Here is a 12,468-nt window from a genome sequence, read left to right as displayed (position 1 = left end):
CACTGGATGGTTACAAACAAAAAATAACAGGCTGCTGTAAACACAGATGGAGGAACTAAGTAAAAAGGATGACTGTAAAGTGATTCAAGCTGAAGTGGCAGAGGGAGATGATCATATATAATCATTTTCTACCTTGAGGTCTCCACACTAAATAGTTGGGGAACTTCTCATATCTAAAATATTTGCTTACTAATTACACACACACACACACACACACACACACAGACTCACAGAGATAGGTATATAAAATAGAGCTACAGAGGGATACAGCTAAATATAGAGAAAAGAATAACATACATAGAAAGATAAGAATAGGCATAAAAGTTGAGAGAGAAATAGAGAAAGCAATTAGACTGGTTGAAAATATTCAGTCAAAATGTTTTTTGATTGAAAATTGGGGTTTTGAATAAATGAATTATTTTGCGACAAATATCTGCTTGTTACAGGAAAAAAAATACTTTTAATGAAACAACAAAAAAGCCACATCACCCAAAAACTAAAAACAAAAGTGATTCAGGAATGCTGTTGTGGTGCATCATGGGAGTTGCCGTTTGGGTGCCTGTCGCTGGGTAACACTGGTCCTTTATGAGGGAGCATAGCCAGTGCACCTGTGACTCATCATCTACCTCCTAACTGGGTGTCAAAGAGGGCACCCAGGCCTTAGAAGGGAGAGATATCTCGTGAATCAGAGCTGCCTGACTCAGTCAGGAGAAGGGCAGGTGAGAGGTGCCAGAAACCAGGGGGACTGTGGAAGGTCCCTGAAAAAAGCTGTACATGGTTCCTGGGGTATGGCTGAGGCAGCTAGACCTCCCCAAGCCAGAGAACCAGAGCAAGAAGGCTGCAGAGAGCTGAAGGTGAGGGACCACCAGAGGGAGTTGCCTGCAGACTTCTAAGCTGGAGTGTGAAGCTGAGAGCTGGAGAGGACTGATGCAACAAACGGGTTTACCTCCATGCTGAAGAGCTGGAGCAAGAGGGCTGGAAAGGACTAGGGGCTCCCCTGCTGAACTCCCAGCAGAAAGGCTGTTGGTGTCTCTGCTGGGAAGAGCTGGATTGCACTCCAGCTGGAAGGGGTGGGGTTGCTGCTCGGTTAAAAGGCAAGAGATGACTGACGAAGAGCCCAGGCATGGTGGAAGATGCCAGAGTGTAATATGTGGGACATCAAGGGAATAGATATTGTGTGATTTTAAGGGGGTAATAAATTGTCTGTGTTTGGGGTCTTTTGTTATGGACTTTTTAGACTATGTTGTAATAAACCGTCCCCAATGAGAGATATTATTGAGATGAGAAAGCTTACATTAGAGTTATTGGGGATTCTGCTTGAGGGAAAACTAACACAGGTGCACATGTTGTGCCACAGCCTCTTGCAGGAGACGGACATATGACAGTGCCTCATGCCCCTGTTCTCCTCTATGTGTCCGATTCCCCAGTTGCATTATATCTTCCATGATGCATGTGGTGATCAGCAACTGAGGAAACTGAGTGATGATAATGGGCAGGGTTCAGCAGCCGGAGGCTCATTTCTAGTTCATGTCTTATGTTCCTAAAAGCTCATGCTTCAGGGTTTCAGCCAGCTACCTGCACACTCAGATTTTATTTTCACCCAATATATTCTGGGAAGATTTTAATTTTTTTCTCCCTTTCCTTTGAAGCCTCAGGGATGGCCACGGCTAAAGATGGGACACTGCACAGGGAGGGCCAGTGCTCTGAGGTGGCACCGAACATTCTTTCTCTCAGGTGCTTGGCTGTTTAGTTCTTATTCACATGTTCAGGCTCTAACATAAGCATCATAAGAGGGATTGCGAAGGAATATTCCCTCAGGTCAGATTGGAAAAGGCTTTCATCTTCCTCTGCAGCATGTGGGTGCAGCACATGCCAGGATTATCTGGGTATTTCTCACTTAATCATTTCCCTGCCGTTGCGGGCTCTTGGGCACCAGAGCACCTCGGTCCCTCCAATTCTCTGCCTGTTGCACATAATCATCTAGTCTCCTGCGGGCTGTAATACTTCGATCTAATTTCAACTGTTGGGTTTAGTGTGCAGGTTCTGGGTGGTACTTGGTGGCCTACCCGATATACAGGAGGTCTGTATATACAGGATGATCTGGTAGTCCCTTCTGGCCTTAAGCTCTGTAACTTAAAAAGTCAAAATTTTCCATGGAGGAAGGGGGAATATTGTTCCAACCAGTGAATGAGCTTGAGGCCGCATGGGTAAAAACAGTTATTGAGTTTGTGATATATCATCTGAAGGGAGTGACTGGAGCAGCCCCAGCTCTAAACTTTTCATTTCAGTGCCAGAATTTCTTCAGACATGTCTTAGGACATGTCTACACTGCCCTGCAGTTCGGACTATGGGAGTGTGTATAGCAGTGCGCATTGACGTGCTGCACTGTTCCTCACCTGTGTGGATGCTGCAGGCACAAGATAAAAACTGCATTAACGTAGTTCTCTTCAAAACAGGATTACATTATAATTTAAGAGAAGGGTGTTAAAGTAATACTTATAGTAAATCTGAATATCCTGGCATATGTTCTCACTGTCTTGTGAACCTTTTGGGCAAACAGAGGCAGGCAGGATAGGTTCAAGTCGGTCAAAAACTGTCTGCTCTTGCTTCCGAAGACCCATGCATTTTTCCCAGTGTCAGCCTGAAAAGCTGTGACTGGAGCTACAGAATAATCTTCCTATCTTTTGGTTGTATTAAATCAAATTCATGCACAGGTTTATTTGGTTTATTTCAAGTGGCTTTGATCAGATGTCTGGACATTGAGCAATTTACCAAAATCAACAAACACAAAGAAGCTAGAGACAACTGCATAATTTGCAAACAGACTAAACTCCATTTCCAAGAGACCAAATTCAATTGGCACCATCAACTGAGAAAGTTTTAAAGGCCAGAGAAAAGGGATGCCTGACTTATTCAATTACAAACAATTGCCAGTAATGATATCTGTTTTGACTCAGATTGAATTACCCTGCTGCTTCAGTGTGCATTGATATTTCTGTCTTACTGCCTGGACTTTACAGCAGATGTTTTAAGGAGAAAAGACAGGGATCTGCTCAGTGTATGTTAATGGGAGATAATACTGCATATTTTAAAGGTTATATAGGGATTCCTCTGGGACACAGTATCAAATCTCCTGCCAGAAAAGAAAGGCTGATTGCTCCTGAATGATTAAGTTAGTGACTATCATATTTCTTTTCACAAGGGAAATACATTGCTCCTAAGAAATCATTGTGGATGCTATCTATTCTACATTTAGATTTGGAAATGATTCATGTAAGCATGAAGCTCTTTCCATTAGGAAAACAAAAACAGAGATGCAAAATAAATAGCCCATGTTTAATGATACATTTTAAAAACTGGAAAAAAGCATCTTTAAGGTTTTTTTTGTTTTGTTTTTGTTTGTTGTTGTTGTTTTAAGTACAGTGACTTGTTGGCCTAGAAAATCTCAGCATACCATTAGCATTAACATACACTATTATAACAATCTATCCATGTAAAAAAAGCAATCAGTAACCTGCAGGACCTTGTTAAATGTTGCCCTCACTTAGATTTCAGTAAGATAGCAGACAAGCTTCCAAAAAGGAACTTACATGATCAATTAGTTCACGAACCATTCCATTCCATTGTCCACTGGTATCATCCTGGGCTCCATATTTGCCATCCTCCACCAGCCTAATTTCATAGGTAAATCCAAGGATGGTAGCTAGCTCCCTGAGGAGGTCAATGCAATATCCCTCAAATCGATCATTCCCATACAGAGGTTTGTCAGACTTCTTGAACATAACATATGGCTCTTCCTGTAAGTGAAGACACAGAGAGGGAGCTCCAGTCATTATCTATTTGTATAAAGTTGTTAATATATTACCACACACAGACAGAGGTGGACTTTAAAAAGAAAATCCTGTTGTCTCCCCTCTATCAAGGGAAAATTTACCTTGGATTACTCAAAAACGCTCTCATTTTTAAGTGAAAAAAATGAGCCAATAGTGAAGCCACATCTTCAGTCAGCCGCACCCTACCTAATCTGAAATGTGTTATCTACCAAATTGCTTATTAATGTCTAACATATTACGTGGGTAGAATCCTGTAAACTGCTTAAAATGAAAGCAATCTAACAATGTGGTTATTTGGCAACTGAAAAATTAATAGTTTTAATTCAGAATGTCAATCAAGAGTGTTAAGTATTGCAGGCTATAATTTTTGTATAAGTGGGGATGTTAACTGCTTTTGCAATATTTTTTTTTAAAATAAGCATGTAGAAAACCTTTCAAAACACAAATCAGTAACAGTATATTCTGGTCTGCTGCATCAAGTTATATATTTTGCTATTTATGAGACTGAAGAAAGCCCATGAAAACATTAATTTTTTTAAATTTATTTTTTTGTTAAGTCCATGGAAACTGAATTTTAATTCCTTCAAACCTTCAGCTCTGATATTTAATTGTAAGGTTAGGATGTGACTGAAGATTTAGGTAGATGTTTATTTCATTAAGTGGTATACAGAAGACAGTCAACACTTTAAAACAATTGGCAGATCATTAGTAATTTATTTGGTAGGAAACTAATATCTACTACTATGCTCAACTTCTTGTTATGTTTTGCTTGCAAAATAAATGTAGCTTTCATTACATGTAATGCTGGGAGGGAAAAGAAATACCACATCAAGAATTTTCTATTACCAACCTCCAGTTTCCTTTTGACACAGAATAGGTTAAATACATGAGCTCAAGCTTTTCTCCTGTTTTAGAACCTTTCCCCATTTTAGACAAGAATAAAAAATAACCACAAAGCAAGGCAAGAAAAATTGCACCAGATGCAATTACTGCACCAGACACAAGACTCAATGAATAATAAAATAACTCTCCTGGGTAACTTTATAAAATTCATACAGTACTAAACCTCTACATCAGCATTTACTGGGGTTAAAGGCACATCATTCTACTGGCACTTAGCAGCTTTAATAAGAGTCTGTCAGCATTTTCACTATAAACACCATTTTTGAGGAGTCCCATAATTGATCCATTTAATTTGCATAAAGATGAAACTTTTGCACGTATGATTTTTGCCCAGATACAAGGGTATGAGAGAGAGAGGTTTGTTGTAGTTAGAACAGAACATGTTCAGAAAGTATGTTGTGTGGAAGGTTTTTTTTGGTCATCTTTTGTATTAAAAAGATCAATATTTGTTTTCTCCAAATTGTCATGTTATGATGCTATTTCACATGTTTCTACTTAAAGAAATAAATGTAGGGCCTGATCTGGCAAAAGCTGGACCCACACAAGTCATTCTATTGGCTCCTCACATTACTAAGAGCTACTCATGAGTAAGATTTTTTGGTATGGATCAGAACTTTGGTTTTTAACATTAAATTTGGCAAGTGGTTCAGGAGTTTTTGTATTTCTTAATTAAAAATATGAATATTTATGTTGGAATTTGTTAAATCTGGAAACAGATCACCGCGTATACTCACTGGCTCTTTTTCATAGCTTGTTTTAGTAGGCAAACTGCATTTCCCACTATGTACAGAACAATGTGCATGCTACCTCCCAAATTCCAAAACTCCATTAGCTTCAGTGAGATATTTCATATAAGCTTTATAATGTAAGGGCTATTATGGTATTTCAAGAGTCAGAATGAAGTCAAACTTTTTCTGGAATTTTGTATGAATTGTGTGGATATTATGCAAAATCCAAGCAAACTGAAAAGCATGTAATAATTTAAGGGTCTTGAATATTTCAGTGGAAAGGATATTGGAATTATTTTGTGTTTTTCATTCTCATGTCTAAAAAACTGTAAAAATTGTAATTACTAGAGCAGGGTGGGAAACAATTTTCCTGTTCCATTCAAGTTTGAAGTATCAAAAAAAACAAACAAACAAAAAAAAAAAACCTGTCTATCCCGAATCAGGACTAAAGTCAAAATCTTGAAAATGTTCATAAACTGAAAAGCTGAAAAATATTTCTGTTTGGGTCAATCAGAACATTTCATGTTGATAATTTTGAAAGATTTCATTTTGAGTTTGACCATTTCTTTCTCTCTCTTCTTTTTTCTTTCTTTTTCTTTTTTTTTTTTTGTACTATACTTAGCTTATATTTCTAAACAAAACGTTGAGGCAGAAAACAAGACTATTTTAGTTCATAACCAAACATTCTGACAATTTCAAAACTTTTTTAAAAAAAAATTGAGAGTCAAAAAATGGTCACAAAAACGGTTTCAGTTTCAATGAACTGGCATTTCCTGATGAAAAACATTTTTTTAAAACATTTACCAACCATCTCTATAAATATGACACCCTTGGGTCTGAGAAAATGTTGTACACTGTTCACAGAGCACTATGCGGTTAGAAAAGCAATCCAATTTTAGCTAAGTACAGCTCAGAGAACTATGTAAGAATGTGCAGCCTTGGAAAATTGATTCTCTAGATAAAAAGAAAAATACTTTGCCTTTGGTAAGCTGATGGCAATTAATAACCAGATCACTTCAGTTATGGAAGCTGTGTACTTTTGGGAGGGTCAGAAATGCCTGGAACCTCTTTATTTGCCTGATTTCTTAAAATATTATCTCAAGATGTCTGGAAAAGCTCAGCAGTACATGCAGAAAAGGCAGAAGTGTTCAGTTAATATATCTGTTCTACATTTGGGAAAAAACAGATGATTTAGTCATATTATATGAATATGAAGCACTTCTCATTCCAGTAGTAAGATAGGAGGATATCAAACAGCAGCTACTAAATTTAGACATTTTTTAAATCAGCAAGGAAAGAAAAATTGCATCCAAGAGTTTTTAAAGAGCTGGCCAAGGGAGCTTGCTGGATATCTAATGTTGCTTTTCAATAACTCTTCTCACACTGTGGAAGATTCAGAAGACTAGAAGAAAGCTAATGTTGTGCCAATATTTTAAAAGTATAAATGAGATGACTAGCAATTATAGGCTTATCAACCTGATCTTGATCCTAAGTAAAATAACAGAGTGGATAATACAGGACTAGATTAATAAAGAATTAAATCAGAGTAATATAATTAATGCCAATCAACATAGATTTATGGAAAATAAATCCTGTGAAACTAACTCGGTATCTTTCCTTGTTAAGATTGTAAGTCTGGTTGATCAAGGTGTTAGTGTTGATGATACTGAGATTCCTGTAGGGCATTTAACTTGCTACTGCACATTTTGATTAAAAAACTAGAATGATAAAAAACTCATGTGGAACAAATGAAATGGATTAAAAATTGGCTAACTGGCATGTTTCAAAATGTAACTATATACTGAGAATCATCATGAAGTGGGTATGTTACTCATTGGATCCCATAGGGATCAGTTCTTGGTGTGATGCTGGCAGACCAGGTGCTAGCTCATGCCAAAGCCCCAGATCAATTCATTTGTTTATTAGTATAGATCAAAGTAATTATTAAATGTATTAGAGTGTATTTGGCATTTAAACATCATGAAAATTAATGGGACGTTACATGCATTGTTTTTACATATTTGTATCCTCTTATAATGGTGTAGCAAACATTTACAATGTGTATATCCCTGTAACTAAACAGCCCATCAAATGAAGAAAGAAGCCTTGTGGAATGCAAAGGAAGAACTCAAACAGAAAAGTGCTAATTTCAAAGCAAGTGGTAATTGTGTGTGATGATCAGAGGTCAAAGACTCTAAATGAATTCCTCACTGTCCATCAAAGGAAGAGCCCACGTGGGTACTGATACTGTCAGCTTGTATGGATTCCAGGAAAGATGCTTCATCTCTGGACTGTTGGATTCTAATAGGACAGAGAATAACTGCCTGAGAATATGGAGATCCCCAGAGTTATTCTGGGCAGCCCTGAGACACTTTTGGGAAACTGGCAGATTATTACATCTCTGCTACCATTTGGAAGTATAGACTCTGACCCACTTGTCATATATTTTACCTGCTTTAAACTCTCAATAACTCTCACTTCCTTTTCTTACCTAATAAACCTTTAGTTAGTTTACTATAGAATTGGCTATCAGCAGTGGTCTTTGGTGTAAGATCTAGGGTACCAATTGATTTAGGGTAACTGACTGGTCTCTTGGGACAGGGTAACCTGATGTGGTGTGATTTTTAGACTAAGTGATTTTTACCCAAAGTCCAATTCTCTTGACAGCAAGGTACACTTGGCATCAAGGGGTTTGTGACTCCATGGTAAGACTGGTATAGTGATCCAGGAGTTCACATTTGGTACTGGCTTGGTGAAATCTAATTATAGAACACATCACCAGTTTGGGCTGTCTGTCCTGTTTTCTGATAGGTAGGCTCTCACAGTTGTGAGCCATTCCAGACAGCATGACACTTGGCCCTATGCTATTTAATATTTATTAATGACATGGTAGAACGCAAAATCTTCAATAATGAAGTTTTCATATGATGCACAAACTGGGGGAGTGGTAAATAATGAAGAGGAGAGGTCACTCACACAGAGTGAACTGAATTGTTTGGTAAGCTGAGCACCATCAGACAATATGTTTTAATACAGCTAAATGTAAACGTATACATCTAGGAACAAAGAATGTAGGCCATACTTACAGGATGGAGGATACTATCCTGGGAAGCAGTGACTCTGAAAAAGATTTGGGGGTTGTTGGGATAAAACAGCTGAACATGAGCTCCAACTGTGATTCTGTGGCCAAAAGGGCTAATGCAATTCTTGGAGGCATAAACAGGGGAATCTCAAGTAGGAATAAAGAGGTTATATTATCTCTGTATTTGGCACTGCTGCAAGTGCTGTTGGAATACTGTGTCCAATTCTGGTGTCTGCAATTCAAGAAGGATGCTGATAAATTGGAGAGGATTCAGAGAAGAGCCACAGGATGGTTAAATAATTGGGAAATCTACCTCTTAGGGACTGAGCTCCTTGAGTCTATCTATTTAGCTTAACCAAGAGAAAGTCATGGGGCGACTTGATCACAGTCTATAAATCTCTACATAGGGAACAAACATTTGATAATAGGCTCTTTAATCTAGCAGACAAAGGTATAATGAAATGCAATGGCTGGAAGTTGAAGAAAAATTCAGACTGGAAATAAGGTGTGCATTTTAAAGTAATTGTAATCAAACCTCTGGAATAATTTACAAAGGAGTGAAGTAGATTCTCCATCACTGGCAAATTTGAAAATCAAGATGTCAATGTCCTGTTACTGAAAATGAAATGGTGAGAAATCTTTTTATATACAGAGCTCACTAAGCTGCATATATCCAATCCCAGCTTGCTAGCTTTTTTAAGGAGAATTTAATATTATGTAATTTGACCTGATTTTGCTTTCAGAGGTCTTCAAGGCTGACAATGATTATCTGATGACTCCCAATATTACATGTGTGTTAGATCCAGATCATATTTGCTCTGCATCTCCATAATCTTTTGTGTGATGAAACATTTTCCTAGAAAGAAATATTTTAGAAAACTGCATCTATAGAATGTGTGTGTACCTAAAAAAGCCAATCTTAATAAAAAGCAATATGCAGCTGAAAATCTCAGTGGACTTTCCTTAAAAACTGCTGGCATCATATTGAATGACATTTGTAAATTATGAATTTTGTTCACTAGCATAATACTTGATACACAAGTAGTAATACATCATAGCTTGTTATAGATAAAAAGATACAATGTGCCTCAGACAACATATATTTGTGCCAGAGGTCACATGAACAAATAGCATGGTTCTGAGCAATTGATGTTCTGTGCACCTTGGTAAATAGAGGTCAAATGAACTAAAGGAACAGCTCAGATAGCCCAAGATCCACAGTTCCTTGCAGTCTCTGTCCATTGCCTCACTGCTCAGCTAGAAGCCATTTTGGCTGCCTTCAAAGACAGATTATCTTGAATTTGTTGTGATTTAATTGTCTAACATGGCACTTTTCCGTGCACCAAAGAGGGCACCATAACACACACCTCAACAATAGTCTATTCTCTATTTCTTTACGGAAGTTAGAAATGGTAACTGTTTATCTTCAGAAGTTTATTTTTCTTGTGAGGCATCCTAGGTGATTTGTTCCAGACTCCTTCACTAAGATAATTCATGTACATTAAGTAGGAGCAGCATCCATGTTGCATGGTTTAAAGTACTGTTAATTAGAGTGTTAATTTTTTTCATTAACAACAACTTTATGCTTTGCCTTTCTTTAATTCCCACCAAGTAACTCAAGGCCTTGACCAGCAAAGGGAGCAAAATCAAGTCAATACTTAGATAGATGTGAATGCAGAAGCAGTGGAGGCAAGAACACAGCCATATTGCTTAAAGGACATTTGGAAAACCTTGTTTACATTTTTTAACTTAAACAGAGGATACAGGTATTTTTGTTCCTTTCCGACAGACTCCCATCACACCAGGGAAAAGTAACATCCTCATACCACCTTTGTTAATTCCCACTGAATGGCATGAAGCAGGGTTTTATAAATTAGTTTAACTACAGGTGAATATCAGTTCAACCCAAACAAACAAAGCCTCTCAGATATACTGTAGAGATGTGTATCATACCACAGGAAAAGCTGAAGTGAGATTCCCATGAAGAGCATGATTCTGTTTCCCCACCCACTTATTATTCTGTTTTAGTTTAGTTTTGTTTATTATTGGCACCATTGTCTTTCACTATTGCATTTCAGCAGTTAATATGTTACAAGAACAATGTTCATTTTTCTTCCTTAGCTGGGGAATACAAAGAAAGAAATAATGTATAGGAATAAAATACATGTAGAAGCATGTAATTTTATGGTTTCAAGTCATGATGTGGGGGGGGGGGAGGTTGCACGGGGGCTGATAGTACAGATTTTAAATCTCAAAAAATACCATTATTGGCATGGTTAGGAAAATCATTCCTTACATGGAGACAGAGGAAAACGTGTTCCAAAAAGGTGGGCATTCCTTTGACAAGTAAAATAAAGAATAGTTCTGGCAGCTATCTGAAACTGTCTCGCTTGAGTGGCTTTGTTACAACCTGCAATACAGGACGGTATATGTTGTTGGCTCCTGAGAAGCACACAGTATCCTTCCCCTCTAAACTGTGTGTGTTTTTCCACTTAAAAGACAATCTCAAGACAGTTTCTGCACAGATTTCTTTTGATCTTCATTATTAAGACACAGAGTAATAATAACCTCTCTTTTAAGTAAGGAAGGAGACTGAAGATTAGAGACTATCAGGTCTCCACTCAATGATATAGGCACACATTTGCCTTTGCTCCCAAGTTGGTAGGGGCTGGGGTTCTGAGGAAGGGGAAGAGAGTGCCTTAGGCAACTCTGTAGTGAACCTCTGACCAGCTGAGGAGTAACATCCAGGAGTTCTGGAGGGAGTTGTGTCTATTACTCTCCTTCAGAAGGAATGAACAGCATTTTGACTCTTAGCCCTTGTCTACACTATGAACTTATGTTGGTATAACTACATTGTTCAGGAGTGTGGAAACCACATCCTGAGCAATATTGTTATACCAACCTAACTCCCCAGTATAGACAGCAATATGTCTATGAGAGGGCTTCTCCTGTTGACATAGCTACTGCCTCTCAAGAAGGTGGAGTACCTATGCCGATGGGAGAAGCTCTCCTGTTGGTATAGGTAGCATCTTCACTAAGTGAAGCTGTACGTGGAGACAAGCCCTTAAAGACAAATGTTTCCCAGTTTACATACACTAGAAAACAGACAGAAAAGCAGAATGCTGAAGGGAAGTAACTGTGAAAACTGAGAAGGCTCTCTGGGGTTCAGAGAATCACTGGTAAATAATGTGTATTAACCAAATGGTGAGTTTTTTCCTTCTTTTATTCATATTATTTGTATTACAATAGTGTCAACATGCTCCAATCAAGGTTGGAACTGCAGTGTGCTAGGTGCTGTAAATACACCAGAAGAGCTTGCCGTCTGAAAATATAAGATATATAAAGGTAAGAGAAAAAAATATGACTATCCCCATTTTTCAGTTGACACTGGGAGATTAAGTGAACTGATTTTGTTACACCAAGATTTAGAATGGTATAAATTTACAAGAAGCCTTTAATGAACTTGAAGTATGTGGGTTCTAAAGCAGGTACGCTACTATACATCTAATTTTATAGCAAAAACACTTTCATGATGTTTTCATAAAAACAGGTTAAAAAAACCCAGAAAATTGAAAACATGTTCCTGGCATGGCAACTAGTGGGATAGGGCCAGCACCTAAGAATTATGTCACAGGCTATCTGTGCTCACTCAGATGTAGCACAGTCCTTGCTTGTTTTCTGAAGGGGCAGGGATTCAGGGAGCAGAGTGGATCAAATGCTAGGGGGGAAAGAGAGACCGGAACTGTAGACACAATGTTTTCCACAGAAGAGAAAATGTCCATAACACCAGAGCCCAAGATGGCAGTGTAATTAGGTATTCCACTCGAAAGTGTATTAGAAACTTGAGGTAAACAGTAAAGGCCGTTTTTTCAAAGCTAAGCACTTAAGTTACAGCTGCAGGATATAGGCACAGAAACCATTA

At 38.0% G+C, this 12,468-nt stretch overlaps 1 protein-coding gene across 8 annotated transcripts in view; it reads right to left on the bottom strand.

Moving 5' to 3' along the window:
* The window catches only part of GRIK2 (glutamate ionotropic receptor kainate type subunit 2), a 603,576-nt gene that overhangs the window by 243,179 nt on the left and 347,929 nt on the right, over positions 1-12,468 (bottom strand). For all 8 annotated transcript variants that reach the window (XM_043542704.1, XM_037894531.2, XM_043542709.1 and 5 more), the window contains one exon: positions 3,591-3,797. In XM_043542704.1, the coding sequence (XP_043398639.1) occupies positions 3,591-3,797 (207 nt within the window). The remainder of the gene's footprint in view (positions 1-3,590; positions 3,798-12,468) is intronic.

The sequence above is a fragment of the Chelonia mydas genome, chromosome 3 (assembly GCF_015237465.2).
Source record: "Chelonia mydas isolate rCheMyd1 chromosome 3, rCheMyd1.pri.v2, whole genome shotgun sequence".
Lineage (NCBI taxonomy): Eukaryota > Metazoa > Chordata > Testudines > Cheloniidae > Chelonia > Chelonia mydas.
Note: the sequence above shows the minus strand (reverse complement) of the source record. Positions and strands in the feature narration are given on the sequence as shown.